The following is a 24876-nucleotide window of genomic DNA, read 5'->3' on the forward strand; positions in this document are numbered from 1 at the left end:
GTCCCTTACCAACTCATAATCCCCTGATTGTTGCCTGTTTTTCAATAGCTGAGAAGCGGTAATCCACACTTGCTGATCTCCCTTAATCACAGCCTGACGGTGCTGGGGCTGCATGAGCCTTTAATTCCCTCTTAGAGGCGTAACCGAGTGCAAAGTAAACAAAGATGCATTTGCAACCTTCAACCTGCTAATTTGCTCTGAAGTCAGAATATTCCAACAAACAGTCGAGGGTTGGGCGATAATTCGATCATGACCGCTTTTGATAGAAGGCTTGTGAAAGGGCCAGAACGCGAGGAAGGTTCCACAAAACGAGCTGCATCTCAGGGGACACACGCAGCCGGTTTCTCTTTTCAACACCAATGGCTTCATCACTCGAACGCGTCCATTTGTGGTGACAATGCCTCTTGTGAACGACGACACTGCCCCCATTTTAGCCACACTCCTGATTACCTCACAGAGTGGACGTTTTATTTCTTTTGTTTAAATGTGTGAGGTGCACTGGCGCTCTAAAGTAGGCCACGAGACCCGCATTGTGGGAATTGTGAACCACACACACAATACTCCTCGTGCCTCTACAGTCGTTTTCCTTTTTTTATTTTCAAAATCCCTTTTCTGTTCTTCAGTTATCCTATTCACGTGAAACCCTGCTGTGTATTGTCAAACACACCAGCTTCATTCATAGTGAGTCATTTTTGTGTTGACTCGTTGCTTTTTGGCTATATTTATATGTTAAAAACGCATACTCCTTACTTTCAAGCACAGGGGAGTCCCACTATGCAGTTCACCAGACCGATGGCACTCATTTGCAGCTGTTTTTTTTCTCATATTCTGTCTTTGTGGCAAGCGAATTACTAGCAGAGGTTTAAAGGCCTCCTGCAGTCTGTCATTTTGTGGCTCGTTTCACCTTTGTCACTTCTCTTGTATACAATGCCTGGCTGTGTCATTCTTTTTTTTTTTTAACATTGATGACAAACGCGTTATTTTGAAAAGCTTTTGGGTTGCAACTTCTTTGGAACCGGAGAAGAAGTTTAATATGTTGATTCTTTTAGATGCAACGACCTTGTGTTGCCAAAACCTAGCGTTTACACGCGCTCTGGCACTTAATTAAATCTATTAATATTAATGCAGGTTTTCAAGCCTGTTTGTCTTGCATTATCAAATGGTTTAATTTACAGGGTTATGTATGTATTGGCGTATTCTGTTTTTCAACGAAGTCTCTCGTGATGTTTCCTTTAGCCATGTAATCAGTGTGCCTCTGACGTAATATTGCTGTAATGATGAAATTACACATGCCAACTGCCCTGGGTTTGCATAATTTAGTAAACGCTGCCCCTGTCCTCGCGCCTGTCTCTCTCTCTCTCCCTGTCTCTCCATCTGGTGTAGATTACCGCATCTCCCTCCCGGAGCAGGCTAACCTGCTCAGTCAGCTGGAGCCCCCTGCGGACAGCTGTCTCGCTGAGCTGATAGGAAGCTGCCATCCTGCGCTGGATGGATGGGGAGAGGAGCCGGCCCAGCAGCGAGGACCAGAGCGAACCGCAGCAGCAGAGGCAGGAACAGCAGGAAAGGAATCTATTGTTTCCTCGGTGTTAAACAGTTCCTCCTCCTTGGCTGTTATGCACAATAGCAGGAAAAGCGCTTCGCCTCCGTGCCGCTTCGGAAGACGCCCTGAGGAGGACGGACTGCTGGACTAAGGTGTAATTTTTTGTTTTCTGTTGTGCTGCTGGCGGGCTCGGGAACAGCCCGCTGAAGGTCTGGGGATGGCCGAGAAAGGCACCGCTTTATCCCGTCGCTCGCAGGGGTATGACATTCCTGCCCCACGCACCGGAGTGCTTATGGTTTTGTTGTTTGGGATCTGGGGAGTGAAGGCGCAGAGTGAACCGGACAGCAGGCCTGTGATGTATGTGTGGAAGACTGGTGAGTAAACACAAGTTTATAACTCATTTAATGCCATAGTACATCTCTGCGCACACCGCCCGTGCTGCCCTGCGCTTCGGTTTCCAATACATCCCCGGTTTTCCTTGGATGTCTGCGCTGGTGCAGAACCCAGTTGGCATGATCAGTGGGACAGCACATGCCAACCAGGCGAGAGCTTCTCATGACCAAGCAACGAGGTGTGTTGTGTTTAAGAAAACGAGGGGGGTTTGATTCAGTGGGGTGGTATGTGTAGAGACTAACGGAGCAGTGCACCTTGTTCCAAGCACAAACACTGCAGCAGTGCACACACTGTGCGTGGAGTGTGTGCACAGGTGCGTGTGTGTTCGTGCAGACTGCGGAACAGTCTCCAATTATCACAAATGGTGTTATCTGGTGCCTGCTGTATGTAAGAGGGCACTAAGGAAGGGGCATGCAGAAGCCCCAGCACGATGCCAGTGCGACACCCTCAACGTTGACCAGGGCGGAGACCAGTGCACATGGCGGGCATTTTCATATCTAAACTATTTTAATCAAATGATTACCCCGAGTTAACTTTTATTTTCACGTGTGATTGTGCGTTTTATTTTCACACCAGTCTGCCTTTACCCTGGCTCATTCGAGGCAGGTATGTGGCGAGGTCACTGGCCCGAACAATCATTGCAGCGCCTACTAATAATTTTAAAGTGGCATAAACGTCCACTTCTTAATTATAAGTGATGACACTGCACCATTGACGCAGCAAGGGTCCCATGGGCTCCCAGTGCAGGCACCGCATGCTGTTGGTTAGGTTGTCGAATGCAACATTATTCAGGGTTTAATGGGCCCCTCAGGCCTCTCAGCCTGGGTGCCACTACACCTGGTGCACACTGACTGTTAGCTACGCCCCTGAACAACACATTACTATTCCGCACCGGTCTGTGATCTCGCCACAGGCTGTGCGCCGTCGATGTCAGCTGTCTCAGACAGAGCAGATTTCAGCACCAGTCGCCGAGGGCTGCCAGCCAGGCAGATGTTGTGAGTGTCCGGTGAACATGCAGATGTCGCCTATTCTCGTTCCCGGTATGGAAACCAGTCTCATGCATATTCACAATGTGCGCCGTGAAAGTGCTGCCCGGCAGAGGCGGCGCGTGAACAGATGCGGTCCCTCCCTCCTGTGCACTCTCCAAGAGCCTGAGTGTGCACGCAGCGTCCGCACAAGGTCATTCCTAGGAGACTTTATTGTCTCTTTGTGCGCTCTCCAGGTGGCGAAATATCCATATGTCGCGTCTAAAGAATGCAGTTCGGGCTCACTCTGAGTGTCAATTCACAAATGTCTTTGGATAAATGCGCACCGACATTCTGGAGTCAGTCTTGGGGGGGAAACGTTGGCATTTCAGAAGCGACAGCCGCAGCCTCATCCATAAAAGAGATGTTTATCTATCAGAGGGGGAATAAAACATGTCAGGAAAGAGTGGGTCAGCCCTGGCTCCAGAGTGCCTCTGGCCTCCTGCCACCAAGGGAGATCAATTTACAATTACACTGAAATCCTGATATTTTTAAGAGGCCACTGCAGCTATCCGCCAGCCCAGAGAGCAGATTAAGGGGCGTTCATGTACACTAAAGACAAAAACCCTGCTTAATACGAGGAAAAGTGAATGTGTGGAAAAGGCGTCTGTTTCCATATGGGCATTAGGCACCGAGAGCGAAGGGGACAACAATGTGGTGTAAACCTGATGTACTTTGGAGAAGTTACACAAGTCTACAATAGTCTACTTCATTTGAAATATGTTATTATGCCACCAGGGCATCCCTCTTACTGGTCTTTCAACGATCCCCCAAAATCCATCCATCCATCCATCCATCCATCCATGCTACCTCTATCTATCTATCTATCTATCTATCTATCTATCTATCTATCTATCTATCTATCTATCTATCTATCTATCACTCCACGCACACAAAGACACACACACACACGTTCATGCTTCTGTGTTTTAAGGTGAGCTGCAGTGTTACACTCTAGGTGTGCGGCTTCTTGCTGTAATGTATGCTTTTTTCAAGAAACAGTCCCATGAACTGGCTATCTTAAGGTACAAGACATGAAGTCTGCGGTTCGGTCACACCGGTGAAGTGCCCACCGTTCGCCAGAGGGGGTTAGGATCGGGCAGACCAGTGGAACCACAAACATATGTCCACTCCGTTGGCCCTAAGGATGTTCTGCAACCCACAAGCCATTGTTTAGTAGATCAGAGCTGACATTTACGGTGGGCGGGGGATGGGCTAGAGGATGAATCCTTGTCAAGGAGGCTGTTTTATTGGTGGCCTTTGGCACTTTATGTGCACGCTTGAGAACCCCTAGCACGGATGGACAGAGTGAGCGGAGCAGCGCCTCCTGTGTGCACTAATACGTGCATTTGGCAACCCTAGGCAGTTGTGTCATTCAGTGCATGGCACATGCGAGACAATGGGTCCTGTGGTGTGGTGGAAGCCGTGCTCCCTTTCACTTTATCTCGCAACATTCACTCATTTATCTTCAAGGCACTTGTCGACGTGAGGGGTGTGATGTTGCGTTAGTGAAGTCTAAAAACGGTAACTCATGATATGTTATTGCTCTTCATTGGACCGAGTCAGTATATTGTGAAAGACGGAACAATGCACAGGCTTTCGAAGCTACAATGTCTCCACAGTGTCACTGCCATCTAAATGTATACATTTCACGATCTTAGCCTGTGATTTTCAATTTGTCCCATTGAAGGTACCAGAAGAAATTTAGTGCGCTTTGATGTTTGTTGATTTATATTTATCAACAAAAGTCTGTAATTAAAAGCATGAATTACCATGCAGATGTTTTGATTCCACATGGCGCTACTCAATGTCCTTTAGTGACAGGTCCCCTGGATTGTGAGAGTGTTTGCAGCAGTAGAGTTTTCTCAACTTCTTGTGAGCACGAGCTTTGAAATCGCAAAAATGTCTTTGTCTTCCAAGAGAAAACACTGAGTAGAAGTAAACTTTCAATATCTGAAGCGCGATCAAGTCTATTTAGCGCACTTGCATACATCAGAGCTGGGACTCCGTGTAGTCATAGATGTGTTTAGAACGCCCAATAGTTCTTCAGAAGATGTAGGTTAATTTGGTAAAATGATTGCTCTTTTGTTTTTATGTTATGATGTGTTACACAACTTAAGTATTGAATCTGGGTTGTATTACACCATTGGTCTCCTGCAACCAACATTGGAGCTTCCAGTTCACAACGAGGAGGTCACAGTATTCTACATGTCTCCACCTTCACACATGTGGATCTTCATGGAGCCATTTCACCTCATGGGCCTTAAATCACCCATACCCTGAAGTGCAGAAGATTGCATCTGTCCCCCGTAACTAGATTTTGGGATGTGATTCAGAAAACTAGCATCATTGGGTAAAAGCCGGCTCTGCTGCCAATGCAGACATGGGACCTCTTCATCCTTTGTGCGCACTGAGACTCACCAAAGTTCAGGACTCACAGAGGGGAAGGTGAGGTGTCACAGGCTTTACCTGTGTGTGCATCCTTTATACCTCCAAGAGCCTCAAGTGAACATTTAGCACACAAATAATATGCATGAGCACTTCATTATGAGTGGGCCATGAAATTCTGGCAGAGTGCATACAAAAAATCGAGTTTTGTGACGAACACCACACCCACACAATTTTCCCCAAATATTGGTGGATGAAAACTGCCAGAATTTACCAAGGGAAAATTGACAGGAACATAAAAAAATGTGCTTATTTTGGTGGAGTAAGCACCAACATCTGCCTGTTATGCCACAATTTACAAGGACAAACATGGAATAGGTGTTACTTAAATTCATTAAATTCCAATCCCCGAGGTATTGGAATTTAGCAGATGAGATCATTAGTGCATCTGTGCCATTAGCCATAATGATGCCAATTGCATTCAGCACATGCACATTATCATTTTTGGCCAATTCTTATGGGCATTTGTTTATATAGAAACAGCACTAGTCTAATGTAATAGTCATGTTCACAAATCAAATAGTCCAGGAAGTTGGTGACAGACACAGAGTACAAGGAGTAAGCCTGAAAATTATGTGAATTCCTTTGGATCCAAGAGTCTGATCTTTACCCCTTCTCTTTTATGAGTCTTATTTATGTCTGTGGTGGCATTTGTATTGGACAAGGCTAGCCAAAGAGCAGTGGGCTTAGAGGAGAACACTAGATCTAATTTATGACTAGTTATGAGAGGGCAGGATAGCATAGTTTCACATTATGTGTGGGGAGGTACTGCCTTTTGAAGAGATGTCTTTTCAAGTTCCTTTTGGAATTGCAGAAAGGTATAAGGCCGTCTGATGCTGATACGGAGGTTGTTTCAGAACTTGGGTATATGGATGGAGAAAGCCTATCATGTGGTCTTTTCCTACTTGCATTTCTTTATCTCCAGTCTGTAGATGTGGCTACTTTCTCTGGCAGGCATGCTTGGGTACAAATGTTGAAAGCCTTGTAGGACATACCGCTGCCCTTGAAGGTGACTTGCAGGTGTTGTAAAAAAAATACTGATTGACATTTCCAAACAGAACCAAATTAAATTAGTAAGAACTGTGTTGAAAATCTCCATAATTGTAAATGTGCATGCATGACTACTTTTTTGTACTATACTGATAAATAGCTATTACAATTTCAGTTTTGGCATATAAATCATTAGACAGAAGGGATGCTTTATTAAAGTGGGTGGAATATGATGCATACATCTAAAAGATTCATAAATATATCTTGAACAACATCAATGATGAAGCATCAGAAACCAACAAGAAGTTAATAGCACCTTTTTAACTAAGCAACTCTTGCAATGACTAATATTGTATTATTATTCACAAAAATAGATTGAGGTCATAATTACTTAAGGACAATAATATCATGCAAACCAGCAAATCACACAACTGTTATTGAAATAGCTCAACTGGTTAGGTAGGTGTAGAAGATTGAACAAAGGCTTTAATTTGTGCTTTAGGTGAACACCTATAATATACTTATCAGAAAATATCCACAGAGCCGACTAGAAATATCTTTGAAGCAGATTTGATTAGCAGGGTTCTATTCAGGTCTTTTTTCCAGGGTTGTACATGGGGGCACCAGGGTTAACAATTCCAACAATAGTGAATGTATCAGAATAAACAATGCTAGGTCCAAATCATGTATAAATAACAACAGTAGCAAACTTTGGATTTGTTATGCTAAAGTAATTTGGGAAAATAAATAAAACGAGGTAAAATAAAAGTAACTAATTTCAAATAAAGTGAATCAATCAATCAAGATTTTGTAAAGCGTGGTTAATCACCGATAGGGTCACAAGGTGCTGAATGTAGGCCTGCTGCTCAGTGAAAGAGCCAGGTCTTGATGTCCATCCTGAACTGCTTCAGTGATGTGGCCTGCCTGAGCTTGAGGGAAAGTGTGTTCCATGTCCGGGCTGCCATGAGTGAATGAGGTCAACTGATAAAATTAAGGGAAGCAAAGCTACATCTAAGTCTTTGAAAAATACATCACATAGTGTAACACGTACTACCACTGGCAAGTTTAGTTTGAGTTGAGTAGACCAAAACTCAAGTGGATGATACTGGTGTTGTGTTGGCATTGGACCTAGTGAATGCGTTTCATTGACGTCTAGAAGTTTTCTTGGAAACTAGTCATAGCCGTCTGACTGCACAAGCCTGTGATGGTGCACCACACATTACCCTAGACTGATTTGGAGATCACCGGCTTTTTTCTTTGCAATATTGCAGCTTGGACATGACCCACAGGTATTAGAGCACTTTACAACAGAACCCAAGGATGTTGCGCATTTGTGCTTTAGGCACAAGGATATTCATTGATTTGTCCAGAACAGGGGCGTAGCTTGGTCAGTATGATTCGGGGGCGGGTGTGACCTTCAGATTTCCCATCAATTACGCTGGGACATTGTGATAAAACACGTTATATAAGAAGCAGAGGGGACCTATGGGGCAGTGGAAAGAGAGGAATGCAATTGTTAGGGGTAGTTAAAATGCAATTTTTTAAAAAACTACTCAACATTTTTTGAGGCCTTCAATACATAGACGAAAGAGTGTGTGTTTTTGTCAATGTGGGCATGCAAAAATCCCAGGTGAAATCTGACATACTCTTCACATTACCAGACTGACAGCTCTTGTTTCCAACTATTTACTAAAGAATACATTTGTTAGGGGGGTGTAACACCCCACAAACCCCACCTTGGGCTAAGCCTCTGGTCCAGAATCACAGGATGTTGAGCCAAGACTGGATTTCAAGTCTCGATCCCCATGTTCAGAGGTCAGCACCTTTAGCCAGTAGGACACAGCTTGTTCCCAAAAGATATGAAGGACCTTTGATGCCAGGAAAAAGATCATTCCTCGAGAACAGTATTTCTTAATGCAGAAGCACAACACAGTTGTCAAATGCTTTTTTGTGAGTTAGTTCATTTGGCGTTTCATTTGTGGATTTCACATTGCCCAGCTCACTCCTGCTGCCTTTGGTCAGAGGGTGAAGGAGGGGAGTGCTCCAAGGCCTCATGTCAATGTTGCAGAAACCCTCAGTGGAGAGTCCTCTTCAGTTGAAATGTCTCTATGTGGAATTTTATCCGAACAATGAACAATATTTGTTGAATTGGCTGTAGAGCTTATCACACATTGTTTATTCATAGTTGTAATCAAGCATTTGGGGTTTTGTGGATTTCGGGTCCTGCGTACCACTAGCTGGAGTTTGGAGTAGTCTACATTTACCATTTATCCTGATGCAGGTTAGTATATTAGTAAGCTCACAGCTCAACACTTTGTCATTTCCAACAGCGATGTTGTAATGCTCCTACATCAGATACAAATAGAGCTTTCAACTCTAAGCTCTTCATCTAAAGAGTTAATAATGATTTTACCTCACACTCATTCTGTGGTTCTGGACTTTACAACTACAAATTCCAATGCCTAGGCTGCTATGTCATACAGACGCTTCCAACAAAGCAGGTATGACACTAACAGCAGGCAACACAACTCACTGTTCCTCAGAACAAATCAAAGAATTGGCTTCTCTAGCCCTGACAGCTAAAATATTAGACCAAGTCAGACATGATGCAGGTGAAAAAATGTTTATCATTCTTGTTTCACATTTAACTCTTCTCTAAAAAGTGGCCAGGTTTGGGCACATATTGATAATTTGTTGAGAAATACCCTTAATTGTTTGGTGCTTTATTAAGTCCTTAGGTCACCATTCCTGACTATTGTATAAACAGGCCTGCCCAAGTCAGAATCAGTGACATGGTATTACTAGATCTTGAAAGGATGGGTTGGTTCGTAAGCCAAGATTCTACAATGTCTGTCTATTGCAACGTTATTCCTGCCTTCTCTCACACTGACTGTTCTAGAGGGATCAGGCTTTTCTGTAAAAAAAGAATGCCTCTATGCTACAAAGAAGAAATTATGAACAGATGTATTTAATTAATTATATAGGCTATTGTTGTATTACATCTACAGAATTTTGCACTCAGTCAGGGCAAACTCATTGTTATAATTATGTTGGTAGTTAAAGTTCAGCCTTTATGATTCAGTCTCCCCATGTTAATAATTTTGGGAACTCTACCTCTGGCATCCTTATCTGTCTATCTGTAGGCAATACATCTTCCTTGGATCACACACAGACTCAGATGACCAGTTGAGCAAAAGATTGCATGCCTTCCAAAGTTAAATCCTCATGTATAAATAATTGATTCTGTAAAAGTGGTCACAAAGTACTTACTGACATTTACTGAATAGTTTGTTTGCAAACTGATCTATCTAATAATTTGTCAGTTCACAAAATACAAAGTTGTAGTTGGTCACAATTCTGCCTAACTCATCAACATTCATGACGTAGGATACAGATTGCCACCCACTATGATTGGCCACAATCACAATGTTGGTAGCCTGCTGAAGTTTGAAGACCACAAAGTTCACAACTGCTTTTAAATAAAGCAATTAGAAAATGCAGCCTGTTTTCTGTAAAAGGAAATGGGATGCATTACAAAAGTAAACATTACACAAACATTTTTTAGGCATTGGCAGTGGCCCTGTGAACTACAGCCTACTCCTAAAAATATTGTTAAACATTCACAAAGGGCAAGGGGCCCATTAGGCACTCCTTCACATTTGCGAATGGGTTACCACCTTCTTTATCTTGGAGGTAAAATATTGGAATGGTAATTACAATTGTAATTGCAGCAATGTAGTGCTAAATACCCCTGACGAGGCCTTGAAGCGCGAGTAGCACAGCATGCCGGACCCAAGGTCATTGGTTAATCCAGTAATATTGTTGGTCATTGGTATTATTCATGTGTTCTCAAAAAGAAAAAAAAAATGAATGCCTTTGTTCTAGTTGATTTGCAGCACATTAAAATCAATACTCATGAGGTGTAATTATTAGAGGTGACTCTGTGGTTCCAGACAGATGGTTGGTGAGATAAGTAGAGTGGAGGAGGGTAGATGTGGTTATGTTGAAGGTATAGGGCTTTAAAAAAGGTGGAGGTTGTGATCTAAAAAATTAAGTGTGATCCATTTGCAGTATTACAATAAGAGACATTAAGGCAAACAGGCTTGAAAATGGCAGGTGTCTGTGATCAGAAATAGAAGGCATGTAGAAGATGTAAGGGAAGAGGAGGGTCACTCTGAAGAAACAAAGAAAGAAGAGGAACAAATTGGCAGTAAGTCAAGGTCAATGTTTCATGCAGGTTTTTTGGAGTATAGCATAGAGTATATCAACATTAGATATAATAATATTTCATGTCTGGCCACATAGTTAAGGTTTGGTCGCAAAATATTAATACATACCAGAAGGAATTATTATTAGGAAGGATCACCCTAAGCACACCCTTTCGAAATATTGATTTCTTATTGTTTCCTAAACCCATTTAACAATTTGGAAAACCTTTTCTGATTTGTTAATTGGGTAGTATATTTCAAAAAGTGTTTTAATGTTTGCAAACCATGAGATTGTTTGAATTCGAGGGTCTGTGACTGTTAAACACTTTGTGCATATGTCCCATAGTTACTTGAAGCATCATATGGTTATTAGGAACTCCTTCATAAAACTGTTGTTCTATGTGAAAGGTGCCTTCCTGAGTATTTTTCTGTCAATCAGAATGTCCAGTCTTTTTTAATGTGCTGCATCATTCAGTTTGTTTTAGCCACTCATTATGCATTTACTCTTAATTACCAGTGTTGTGGCAGAAATCACCAGTGAAGGGTTCCAAGCCATCTGTGGTTGAACATTACTGGGCGCACATATGATCGTTTGTCAAGCTGCCAAAAAGGCACCTCCTCCGACCTTTACATCATCCTAAAGGCAGAAGGTCGATGCATTGTGAGAATGCTTTTGGCAGAGGGTCCCTACATTCTATATCTCAGGAACCTGGCCTTTCCAATAATTAAAGTTCACAAATGTGCAGGTTGCCCATCTGTCTTATAAGTCTACTTATACTGCTCAGTGAAAACCAGTTACTTGCTATTTACTCCTATAGTAAGGACTGTGTTGTGGAAGAGCGGCAAGGACAGTATTAACATTTACTCATAAATAATCTAGACATTATTACCATAAGCAACTATTAAGTAGTAAATACATATAAGCTACTCTTCATTTACTTCTGAAACACTTCAAATGTTAATCAGTGTTTTATTAACATACATACAGGTACTGCCCTTGGGATTTTAAAAGGTAATAGAATCTGAATGAAATATTATTTTTCGTTCAATAATGGCCTGCTTATTTGTTTTAAAATAGCCACAGGCAAAATGTACAAGCTATACATTACACAGCATTTTAAACAAAGTGGACTTAGTAGGATGGGACTTTGTAGTCCTATAAAACAAAAAAAAAAGGTAAAATGAAAAGCAACATACATAAAGAAGAGTTTACAGGTAAAATGGTTGGTACTGTGGCCTACACTGTCATGTTTGGGTGTTAGGTAGTTGAACAAATATAACTTAGATAATTATATAGATTACTTAACGGTATGAAGGAGGTCAGCTCTTTATAAGAAACTTAAGTTACACATTTTGAAAAATGATTTGAGACCTAGCAGGTCTAAAAGTACAAAGAATGTGGCACGCATGAACAGATCATTTTCATGCACCTCTTATGTAGTTGACATCTATAAATGGATATAAAACAGTTCCAAGGTTGTACCCAACACTGGGATGTTTGTATGCATTTGCACTGGATTCCTTGAATCTCATGGTTGAATCAATACTGATTTAGTTAAAAAAAATGTAATTTGAAATCAAATAAATGATAATATCTGCCTAGTTTTAAAACAAATGGGGAATTATCAAGAGTAAATCAATATATTGGAAACATCTGTGCCTTGGTATTTCAAAACCTTGACATGATTTGTGTTGGCACTGGCCCACATTTTCCTAGATCTGCACAAGTTCTTTTTGAGGAAAACTACATTTTCATGCACATAAAATGTGATGCATGCAATGCATACACACAACCTGATTTACATGCATCTTACCCCCCCAAATTATTTAACTTTTTGGGTGTGTCATGGTTGTGATAGATGCAGATTCCCCAAATCACAAAAAATGCATTGGAATGTGCTCCTGTCACAGCTTCAGTCTTCCAGGCACTCACGGTCTCATGCAGGATTGCCAAAGGAGAAGGCTCAATATAGGTAGGGGGCCAAAATGTCCCTTTCCTTCATTGCAAACCATTATTCCATCGGTCATATGCTACTTGAGCAGTGAACTACTGATTTGCATTCCCACTTCTAGTTTACAGGTGGCCTTGTAAAGATAAGCAGTGATGGGAAGTGGACTTTACAGGTCCTTCCTTGTCAGTTTTTTGCCCTAGAATGATGCCAACATGTCACAGGAGTCCTTGTCATCATGCCTCCGTGGCTTAAGGGCCTCAAAGTATAATAGAGCAACTGGTGTGTCCCTACTGCATTGTAATGAATGGAGGTTGGGGCTAGAAATTTAAGCGCATCCCCTAAACTCACACTCCAACCTTTCCACTGGCCCCAGCTCCTGTTTTTGACTTGGGACCTATTTCTAAAGAAAATGAAGCTGTACATTTGCCCATCACAAACGCGCTGCATCTCAAATTTGTAAGTTTGGGTACCTCTGTGTACTGACCGTCATCATGGTCCATCATCAAATTACTTCATAGGTTTTTGGTAATTAAAAATGTATATTTCTGTTAATCAATGGGGCACACCAATTCAGTTAGTGTGCCTGCAGCCTTTGCACTCCACCATCTAGATTTTTTTTAAACAAATCACTCCAGAACATTTTGCTCTGAAAATGCTGTACATTAGTAATTCTTCAATTTTAGCTGCACTGATTCCTCCTTCTGCGAGTTGAAGTCTTTCACAGAGCTGAACTCAAAGACCTTCAATTTCAGGTTCTTCTCCAGTGATAAGAGGTTGAGGTCTGACCCGCTACCATTTGAAGTCTAGCCAAGTTCACAATAGAAGCGCTGACCTTGGTTAATGCCCTACAGATTGAAGAAAGGCTCAGTCTTCATGCATTTTTTCTTTCATTTCAGAAGGAAGTATGTAAAATTCAATACGGCCAGTCTCGATGCAGACAGTGTTTTTTTCCATATAAGCCTGTGGCACAGTAGCCACTATATTCAAGGTAACACAAATAATATTAGTAACAACTTCTCATTTTCAATCTACCCCCATGTGGAACCTTTTTTGTCCTGGATGGACACCACATGGGACAGAGTCCTGTTAACAAGGTTTAGGCTCGGTTCAGTAAAGTGGCAATTAAGCTACCCACTGGGTCAGTTTAGTTATCCCAATGTGTTAATATGCCCTTTTGATGAGTCTTCTCCCCAGAGTTTGTTCCACTTCACTTTTTTTGCAAATAATAAAGGACCCTCTCTAAAAAGTTCTAAGTCCCAATAATTCGAGACAGTGGCATTAGAAGATGTGCGGAGGCCTTGCTGTATTTGCAAGCCTTGAATTCCCCCGCTCTCTGCTGTTCAATGCTGTGCTGAGTAGGAGAAGACAAATGTTTTTTTGATAGTTCATCATTGTGTCTGGCTGGTATTGTTTTTAATCAGTGATCAGCTGTGATTTTTATTTTGTTTTTTAGGATGTTTTGTTTAATTGTATTGTACTTTTATGGCTGCACCCTACAGTTGAAATAAAGATTTCTTGAGTTGAGTTGAACTTCTCTTTTATATAGTGCTCCATACCTCGCCTCTGCCATTTCTAAGCACTGTAAATAAGAGATGTTAATACTGACACATTTAGCAGACTGGTCTGTGTAATAGAAACAACTTAAATATAACATTATAAAGTGAAATACAATTTATTTATACTCACTTTAAACATTTCAGAATGATGATAGGCTGAGTCAATCTTGTTGGAATTGAATCCACTGACCTAGAAATTATACTATACCTTTAGCAAGTATTTAACTCAATGAGTAAGCATGCTACTATGTAAATATTTTTAAATTAATATCTCTAATTGGAGAAAACCACAATTCTTAAGTGATTAGATTTGTAAATCCATGTCCATATTTCTGGGCTTTGTGGGGCAGGGCAGCTCAGCAAGTCACCTTGCTGAGCTGCCCTGCGTCACAGGGAAAGGGCAGAAATGCACTATATTTATCAAGTATGGCGCATTTCCTCCTGCACTGGTGCCCTTTTGGCAGCTTTGCACCAATGCAGGCACCCTTGCACCATGGTGCAAGGTGTCTGGGTTGCATGCAAAAAAGGGGCATCTTCCTGCACAAAAACAATCCTGAGAGGCATTTTCCTCTTTCTGTGTGTGCTGCAGAATGCAGAACACATGGAAACAGCGAAAAAACGAGGAGAAATAAACACATTTCTCCTCGTTACGCCTCTTCTGGGGAGGCATATCTTTTAGGTGCATTCCCAGGTTTACAAGTTCTTGTAAACATAGCAACGCATTAAAATCCATGGATCTGGCGTGGAAAAAACCCACACAACATCCATGGAAATGCCCTCCTGGTGCAGAGTAATGTAGAGCAGTGGTTTGTGCTGCATTACGTGACTCGAGATTTATGAAGTCACACAGGGCCATGCAAGGTGGCCTTGCGTGGCTTCATAAATCTCACTTGAGGTTTGCATCACTCTTGCACCATGTTGTGTGGTGCAAGAGCAACGCAAACTGGGTTATAAATATGGCCCCAGTGTCTATTAAATCTCCTACAAAAGGCTTTCACTGCTCTTTGGTATTTATTTGAGACAGAGCTAACAGATAAATTATTGTTTTTCACTTGGAACATATTGTATATGGTAATTTCACACATCAAGACCATTACAATGTCAATGCAGTTGCCTGAGTGAATGATAAAATTATAATCAATTTTGACCTAGAAAGTAATGCATTTAATGAAATGAATATAAAGAACTAAATGAACCTTAGTCATCAGTAACTTCTGAAAATATTAGGAAACTGATTGCTCCCAAATTATTAGTTCCACAATATATGATACATGACAGTGATATTGATAATAATGACCATTGGTGAAATAAAACAAATTGAAGAATGTGAAAGTAAATGATAATTAGAACATTGGAATGTTGGGAGCTCCATTGAAAACAATGGAGTGCTCTGGCCTTCTAATGGCCGGTAGAAGTCTGGACCTCCAACATTCCAATGTTTGTCACAACTGCTGCTGTGAACAAAGGCCTCATGAAGCCTGAGGGGATTTTAATCTCCACGGGCTGGGGAGGGCTTTGTTTTATTTATTAGAACATTCTGCCCTCTGTGGCAGAATGTTCTAATACCCTTATAACCCTCTGTAGCTGGGGTATACCAGCGTTAATGTCCCACTCCCTTGTAAAAGGCCCTCACCTTCAACTCAGGCCTTTAAAGCTTGAGCGGGCCTTTAATGACCGGTAGAGCCCACTACAGTGGGCTATAAGGCGATAATAGGCTACAAAAATCCATTAGAGGCTTGTATTAATCCAGAGATTTACCCTGTATGCCAGAGGAGTTTTGAGGTCATTTAGTCTTCAGTTACATTTGATTCCTTAGTTATGTAGTTATGAAGTGGAACTAACATAACAAGTTCTATCACACGCAGCATTAAAAGTATAGCTTTTGCCATTTCTAAGTGCTGTTATGCTGGCCGCCCTATTAGGAGTTTTCCTCTGGGCCAGCGGGCAAAAACAGTGTTTCCGCCTGCTGGCCCAGCTGAAAACTCACCACAACATTGACGGCGGAAATATTGTGGTGCGTCGGGTGCGATAGCACCCATCGAGCATTTCACTGCCCATAATTCGGGCAGTGAATGGGGCTGTCCATAGGGGCTCCCCTGGGGCCCAAGACACCCCCTTTCTGCCAGCCTGTGCATGGCGGTGAGATTGCCATGCAAAGGCTGGCGGAAAGGAGACTTGTACTTGAGACCACCAAACTCGTAATAAGGGCCTGTATCCCCCGAGCTACAATGTAAGTTCTTCAATCCTAAAACATTCACACAAGCACTCAAGAGTCAATTTTCCCTTCATTATAATCAAAAGGAGGCTACCCTGACCAGTGTGCTCAACCAAATGTTGTGCTCGAAAATCTCAAAATAAAAAAAATAGACAGAAGAAAACAAATCATCCAACATTAAAGCCCTGATGCAAAGTCATGGTCATCCAGAGACAACAGTCCGAATTTCAATCTTCTTTGCAGTTTTTATTCTATGAATTACAAAACTGCCTGCACCTGTGCCAAAAAAAACCTTATCCACGCTGGTATCAAGGCAGCTGAGAGCTCTTTGAAAGAACCACTAGTCCACCTATGACCTGGCGTCAAATATTATCAAACAGGCTGCTATGTAGTAACCTGTTTACCTTCAAAAAAGCCTCCACTCTAACTGTTGAACCTGACACCCTTGGGTGGTAGTCCCCCAAACATTTTGCCTTCACCCCTTCTGTTTTGTGACAACATTCTTGTTGGGATTAGGACTCTGTGCACCTTATCACTGCTAACCAGTCCTAAAGTGCTAACAGTCTCTCTCTAAAACATGATACAATTGGCCTACACCTAATTGCAACATTTAATTTACATGCCAGTCCCTTGTAAATGGTACTACATGTACATAGGGCCTGTAAATGTAATGCTGCTAGTAGGCCTTAAACACTCATTGTGCCTCCCACTATACTACCATTTGAAAACATATCAGGCTTGCGACTGCAGCCTGAACTTGCAGTTTTAAACTGCCATTTTAAACAGAAAAAATAACTTTTTTTGCCAGGCCTAAACCTTGATTTTTACTAAATATAAGTAAAGCTTAAAGTAGGCCCTAAAGGCTTAGAGGGCAGGGTGCATTGCATTTAAGAAAAAAATAGGACATGAGAGTATTAAGCTGTACATGTCCTGGTAGTGAAAAATTCCTAAAGTTGTTTTTCACTATTGCAAGGCCTATCTCTTTAACCTCTTTCATAACATTTGGTAACATTATTAATCTTAATAAGTGATAACATGTTTGGGAACAAATAAGGCAATCATGTTTACACTCAAATGATTTGTAATTTTAAACCCTCTTTAATGGCAAAGTCAGATTTTAAGTCACATTACCTCCCGTCCCTCCCTCGCCTTCCTTTTAACCAAAGAGGCCTCCTGCCTCCCCTCTAGACCCTCCCTTCCCCTTTCAAAAACCCCCCCCACCCTTATCCCCTCCTGTTCTTTTGTCTAGCCCACGCTAGACGGTTTTCTTTCCCTTTTCTTACCTGCACGGCGGGGCCTGGAGGTCGTCGATGGAGGCACTCCTCGGGACGCGGAGCTCCGCGAGGAGTGCAACGGCTGGGTCGCGTCTTGAACGAGCAGCATGGTTGCTCGAGAGGCGTGTCCTGGAGGCCGGCTGACGGGGTCAGCCGGCCCTCTGTGGCTGGGACGTTGATTTCCGGGTTTCAGCGCCGCGGAGCCGCGGGGAACCGAGGGACTTCAACTCTGAGATGCTCTCAGGTAGGACGGGCGTTCGGCCCGTGGTTTTTATGTATTTTGATGAAATAGGTGACCTCTTTAGGGATTGGTGGAGCCCTGATTGGGGGGAGGACCAGGTGCCTATATAGAGGGTAGTTTTTTGGGGTTCCAGTCAGTGATTATTTGTTTACCATGCCTAAAGTTCCAGCAAAGAGACGTAGGATTGTCTCTTCTTCCTCGGAGGAGGAGGGGGGTGAGGCTAGCATTACTACTCCGGAGAACTCACAGGTACCTGGCAGGGGTACTCCCCTCATGTCCAGAGAGGAGGTTCAGGATATGATTGAGGTGGCGGTGACCAGGGCACTACAAGCATGCGTGGCCAGGACTGGTCAGTCTAAATGTGAGCATTCATCGGTAGCAACTAGGAAATCCTCATCGGAGAGTGAGGATGAGGCCCCATCGACGTCATCTGGGGGGAAATATGTTTCCAGAGAAGATATGTGGGAAGTGATGGCACATGTTCGGGACAATTTGGGTTTCCCAGTGTTTCAACCTGCAGACTCGGATTCTCATTTATTTCCTCAATATAAGACACCTTCAAAGTTTGCCATGCCTTTTCAGGGACCTGTGAGGGATATGGTGTTTCGTGAGTGGAAGGATGTGGATAAGGCTCAGGTTCCACGATTCCTTCAGAAACTTTACTTACTTGAGGGTGAGGAGGTTTTGCCTCCTTCAGTACGCCTGGACTCTATTTTGGCTACTCTGATTGGCAAAACGGCAGTCAATCCGGAGGATTGTGTGCCTACGGATGCCACTGACCGTAAAGTGGATTCGGGTCTTAAGAGGGCTTTTGCTGCGGAAAATCTGGCGCTGAGGGCAGGGATTTATTCTGCATATGCGTCACAGTCATTGGTTCAAGACTTTGATAAACTGGCGGTGGCTGTACAGGAAGGGGCGGAATGTTCGGAGCTCCTGGCTGGTATGGAGCAGCAGGCCAGATTGTTGGCTGAATTGTCTTCGGATGTGGTCCGTACTTCGGCTCTGGCATCTGGGTCTTTGATTGGGGCTCGTAGGTCCCTCTGGTTGCGTTCCTGGAAGGCTGATCCGGGGGAAAAGGCGGCCTTGTTGAGACTGCCGTTTGAAGGTCGTACCTTGTTTGGAGAACAATTGCCATCCATGCTTTCCAAGGCTTTTAAGGAACGGAAGCATGCCTTACCTTATAAAGGGGGTTCTTCTTCGAGTAAAGGGTGGAAGAAACATTCCAGATCTTCTCCTACTAGGGATGCTAAATCCTTTTCATTTAGGAAACGGCGTTTTCAGCCGCGTTTTTCACCTAAGAAGTCTGCTCCTGCGACCCGGGGTGGTTTCAAGAAGGGGTCCTGACAATCACTGTGGGCCTGGCAGAGGGCCGGTTGGGGGAAGACTGAGTCACTTTCTTTCGGCTTGGAAGGACAGTGTAAACGATCATTGGGTACTAGACATTGTGGCCAATGGTTATGTCATAGATTTTGTGGTGGTTCCTCCAGATTCAGGGGTACGTCCCACACCTCTGCCTTCAGAGGGGTCACGGAGAAGAGCATTATTGGACGGAGTGCGGGACTTACTGGTCAAGGGGGCCATTTCCCACGTTCCGCTAGACGAGCGGGGTCAGGGCACTTATTCGGTCTTGTTTCTTGTTCAGAAAGTTTCAGGGGGATTTCGGCCGGTGCTCAATCTAAAGGAGGTGAATACCTGGATCAGGACAGTGCATTTCCGCATGCTGTCCATTCAGACTATTTTTCCATTGGTCAGACACGGGGACTTTCTGGTGTCACTGGATCTGCAGGATGCTTACCTACACGTACCGGTGGCAAGATCCTCTCAAAAGTTCCTGAGGTTTGCTGTGGGTCAGGACCATTATCAGTTTTGCGTTCTGCCTTTCGGTCTAAAATCTTCTCCTCGAATTTTCACAAAGGTGCTGGCTCCTCTAGTGGCTTTGCTTCATTCAGAAGGGGTATTTCTGCATCCTTATCTAGACGACATTTTGATTCATGCCCAATCACGAGATTTTTGTGTGGGCTCAGGAGTGGGTTCCTTCTCTCAGGGCTACGTACATTCGGGGGGTGGTGAATGTTCGGGCGGATCGGCTGAGCAGAGTGATTCCTTCCTCTCAACTTTTCTCTCTCCGGAAGTCTCTGTTTCAGCATCTGGTTCGGCTTTGGGGTCTTCCAGTGCTGGATGTGTTTGCGTCAGTAGGGAATGCGAAAGTGGATCGCTTCTGCTCCCGGTTTCGATGTCCCCAAGCATGGGAGGTGGACGGGATGTCATGTCCTTGGCCGCAGGGCCTTTTGTATGCGTTCCCTCCTTTTCAACTACTCAGGGCGTTTCTGTTACGTGTGAGGGATCTGGGGTCCAGGGTTGTCCTAATTGCGCCACTTTGGCCGAGGGCGAATTGGTTCCCCTTGTTGAGGCTGATGGCGGACGGGAGGATGTGGCCTCTGCCTCTTTGTCCGTCTCCCCTGGAGTTTCCCTGCCTCCCATTGGGGTCATTGAGAAGGTTACACTTGACGGCCTGGAAGTTGAACGACGGGGATTGACAGGTCTGGGGGTGCCGGTAGCTTTGAGTTCTACATTGCTGGCTTCGAGGAGACGTTCCACTTTACTTTCTTATGGTAGACAGTGGAAGGTGTTTTCGTCATGGTGCTTAAGTCGTGAGTTAGATCCTACCTGCGCTTCTATCTTTGAGGTGATGCAGTTCCTGCAGGACGGTGCTCATTTAGGGTTGTCAGTGGCATCTCTTCGGGTGCAGTGGGCGGCTATTCAGGCATTCAGAGGACCATGGCGTAATCTTCAGGATGAAGGGCGCTTGATGCCGAGATTTTTTCAAGGGCTTGTTAATTTATTTCCTCGCCCGGTACGTTCTTTTCCTTCATGGGATCTGTCCTTGGTTTTGGATGTGTTGACGGAGCCCCCTTTTGAACCTTTGGGGGACTGTGATTTGCGCCATCTATCTTTGAAGACATTCTTTTTGGTAGCCATTACTTCGGCTCGTCGGTTGGGGGAATTGGGGGCATTGGCTTGTTCCTTTCCTTTTTGTAAGATTTTTCACGATCGGGTGGTTCTGGTTCCGGTACCTTCCTTTATTCCTAAAGTCAATTCTTCGTTCCATTCCCGGCAGGAGGTCATCCTTCCTTCATTTTGTCCGAATCCCTCCTCAAGGGAGGAGGTCCGTTTGCATTCGTTGGATGTGCGCAGGGTTTTGTTGGAGTATCTGCAGGTGGTGGCTCCTTTTCGTAAAGGGGATTCACTGTTTGTTAATTTTGGTCCGGCTCGCAAAGGTGAGAAACCTTCCACGGCTTCCTTGAGTCGGTGGGTTCGATCTTTAATTCTGTTGGCCTATTCCTTGAAAGAGGTGGTTCCTCCTCAAGGGATTCAGGGGAGATCTACCAGAGGCATGGCGGCTACGGTGGCGGAGCTTCAGGGGACTTCCGTGGTGGAAATTTGCAGGGCCGCCACTTGGGCTTCTCCTTCGACGTTTGTGCGTCATTATAGGCTGTCGGACTTGGGTAGTTTGGAGTCGGTGTTAGGTCACCGGGTCTTATCCTCTATGAGATAATGTTTGGGATGTTCTTGGTGCAGGATATTAAATAAAGGTCTTGCAACTCGATGTCCGTCTCCTGTGTGTTTTCTTGCTATGTCTCATTGGTTAAAAGGAAGGCGAGGGAGGGACGGGAGGTAATGCTTCCATTTTCTTACGATAATGGCATTACTCCTAGTCCTACTCCCTCGCCTTCCTTTTCCGTTCCCTCCCACCCTCCCGGTACGGACTGTCCGAGTTGCAGCTTGGGCTTGGTTTTTGTACAGGAGGGGATAAGGGTGGGGGGGGTTTTTGAAAGGGGAAGGGAGGGTCTAGAGGGGAGGCGGGAGGCCTCATTGGTTAAAAGGAAGGCGAGGGAGTAGGACTAGGAGTAATGCCATTATCGTAAGAAAATGGAAGCAATTCTGAAACTGCCTCTTTTAGAAAGTTGGCATTCTCTTCTCATAACCATTTGGTGCCTGCAGCCTCTGTCCTGGGTCACACAACTGTGAATAGTTGTCAGCTGCCCTTCTGGGGGACTAGCATTGGTTTTAGCAGAGCTGTTCCCTGCCCCACGTTCGTTTAAAAGGGCTGCCTCTAGCACACACAAATGCTCTTGACACTAGCCTTTTGTCAGCACAGGCTAGTTGGAGCCTTAAAAGGAAAAGGGAGGAACTTTACAGAACAACATGTGGGGTAGAATAGAGAGTCCTCCCAATTCAAAGGCTGGCACCAGGAATAAAGCATGGACATCTTGATCCACTCATCAGATCCCTTCTAGACCTGTTGAAGAATCAGAAGAAGGACTGCCTTGCTGCCATGCTGTTGGAAGGACTGCCCTGCTGTGCTGCTTCCTAAGGATGGAAGCTTGGACCTGATCCTTCAACCCAGGACCACCAGAGTGACTTCAAGGGCTAGCTTACTGGCCTGTTCTAAGCTACAGCAACACAACAATCTCCAGAGGCCTTCCTGCAACAGTCAAGCTGATCTGCTGCACCTAGACCTGCCTGAGCCATGCTAGCTCTGCTAGAGTGAGTTCCCAATCCCCAAGAGTTGTCTTCCCATGTCCCACATCCTTGGCTGGCACCACAGTGCACTCCTCTTCAAGAAAGGAAGACATTCTGACATTTTGGGCTCTTTGCGACTGTAAACAGGCCCATGTATTCCAAGACTCTTCTGCCTGTGCTGACCACCAACACAAGTCTCAGGTGAACCTGAATGAGATATGTACTTCACGCTACAATAACGACAGCCCATGGAAACCACCAACGAGAAGCTTTCCGCGATACCCGACCAGGTCCTAGGGCTACAGCGATGACCATCTATGATGCCAAGCCTGCCCTTTGTGCTACAGCAATGACCATTCATGACATTCTTCCTGCTCTTGAGGCCTCCTTCACCGTGAACTGGACTCTTTACACCAGACTTTGAGAAGGTAATTTTGCAGCTAGACTAACCTGGTCCATGAATGCAGTCTGCGCTCCATTGCAGTCATCCTCTACTTGTGACTTTTATCGTTCTAGCTTGACCAGGTGGCTATGAGTTGCACTTTGTACTCTTAGAGGCCAAACTTACGCAAAACTTTAAAATTGAACATCTCCAGTTCTACTAATTGGATTTTTGTTGCTCTGGTACCATTTTATTTATTAAAATGTACTTGATTATTCTAAATTTGTGTGGGATTATTCTTGTGTTGTGTTTTCACTTATTACTGCTTGTGTGCTGCAAAAATGCTGTGCAAATTGCCTCTAAATTAAGCCTGACTGTGCATGTGCCAAACTGCCAGAGGGTTAAGCACAGGTTGATTTAGCAGCTTTTGTGTTTCACCCTGACAAGCGAGAGTGATTGTTGTTTGAGAAGGGTCTGCACCACCCTCAACCAAAACCATAACTTTCTACACTATCAATATGTGGCATGCCAGTTTTGTGAACAGTCTACCAGTCTTCACCTTCTACGCCTTCTATGAGCAGAAAAGTCAATTTGTGCTTTGAAAACTTTGCTAAAACTAATAAATAAATATTTAAATACAACAAATAATTCTTACTTCATTTCTAATGTGGAAGAAATCACTTCCATTTTTAAACACATATTTGTGGCTTTTGGATATTTTATTTCTGGTGCTGCGCTTACCATGAGCACGCATGTAACTTGAACAAATGAGTTCAAGCTTCAAACATGAATGTAAAGAAAGTATAGCTGTACTACATAATGATTCCGGTGATTATTTGTATACTGATTTTAAATCCATTTGCATAACACACCATCTCTATGGTTTAAACTCCATGACATCACTACAAAAGTCAGAACTCTTACATTTGTACAAAGTCAAAACGTTTTAGATGAATTAGTGAACTCGAGTGGGCCTTCCACGAACACCTCCGTTTTTTGTCTCCTAATCAAATGTATGGCAATCTCACTCAACAACAATTTACCAGCTTACTGTCACGTTGTCACCTGAAGTTATGTTCCTTGATTATATACTGTTACCTTGTATGTTGTTGTATAAGCAATAAGTGTGCACAATTATTACATATACTGCAATGGAAAAACACTGAGCCTTTGTGGTGGTCTGTGGGACATGGAACTTGGCTCATTGGACTCATCTTGAACTATTATGTCAGAAAAATTGCAATTGCCTTTCTGTACAAAATGTTGACATTACAAAAACAGTTATGGGAACGTTGATTGTTTCCAAGCTAATAACTTGTGGTCTGATTACCAAAATCTTCTGTGCACATAAGTGGTAATTACACATGTTCAGAAAATGCTTTATGAATAGTAGATTTTATTCTGCTCCATTTTGGCAGTGAATGATCTACCAGTATGATGGATAGTTCACAGTCATACATTTTGTGCAAGAGAAAGAAAAATGTATGCTCTAATGGGAGGCTACAATATATCTTAAGCATCATAGGTTTGTGGGTGTTTTCAAACAGTTTGCAGTCTGGTACCATCCACAAATATATTTATTCCTTAAGATGAAGAATAAAGTAGTGCTATTGGATGGACAAGGGAAGAGAATACCCCATTGCTCATGGGGTAAACAGAGAAGTCCTTCAAAGGGAAATTATTTTTCTAGTGGCCAAAAAAATGATAAAAACGTTGCTTGTTTATTTTCTACTAAGTCGAAAATATTCACGAGTATATTCCTCAAACTTAAATCTTTCCTGGAAATCTATGACATTTGTACACTACTAAAAGTACTCCTGTGATCCTTTGTAAATCCCTAAAAGTGTGAAATCTCATGCAAACATAGGTGGAAACTTTGTAGAGTAGATTGAAACATTTTGACATATGGCTTTGTGATTGTTGTGATGATTATTGCAAAATTGAGCAATGTAGATTCCAGATCAATAGCAGAATCATTGACTATTTAAATGTTTTCCGTTTAAATTCATATTATTTATATGTATTTTACGTGGTGCTCCTAAAATGTTTACGTTGGTATCTTCCCTGTGGGCGTAGGTTGGACACAGGACACATCTAATAATACAGTGATTAGCTTTGTATTTTTCTA

The 24876-nt window shown here is 43.3% G+C and overlaps 1 protein-coding gene across 1 annotated transcript in view; it reads left to right on the forward strand.

Moving 5' to 3' along the window:
* The first annotated feature begins 1318 nt into the window (after nt 1-1318).
* The window catches only part of THSD7A (thrombospondin type 1 domain containing 7A), a 934571-nt gene continuing 911013 nt past the window's right edge, over nt 1319-24876 (forward strand). The window contains exon 1 of the mRNA XM_069211831.1: nt 1319-1914. Coding sequence (XP_069067932.1) covers nt 1758-1914 — 157 coding nt within the window. The 5' untranslated portion in view covers nt 1319-1757. The remainder of the gene's footprint in view (nt 1915-24876) is intronic.

The sequence above is a fragment of the Pleurodeles waltl genome, chromosome 10 (genome assembly GCF_031143425.1).
Source record: "Pleurodeles waltl isolate 20211129_DDA chromosome 10, aPleWal1.hap1.20221129, whole genome shotgun sequence".
NCBI classification, from domain to species: Eukaryota; Metazoa; Chordata; class Amphibia; order Caudata; family Salamandridae; genus Pleurodeles; species Pleurodeles waltl.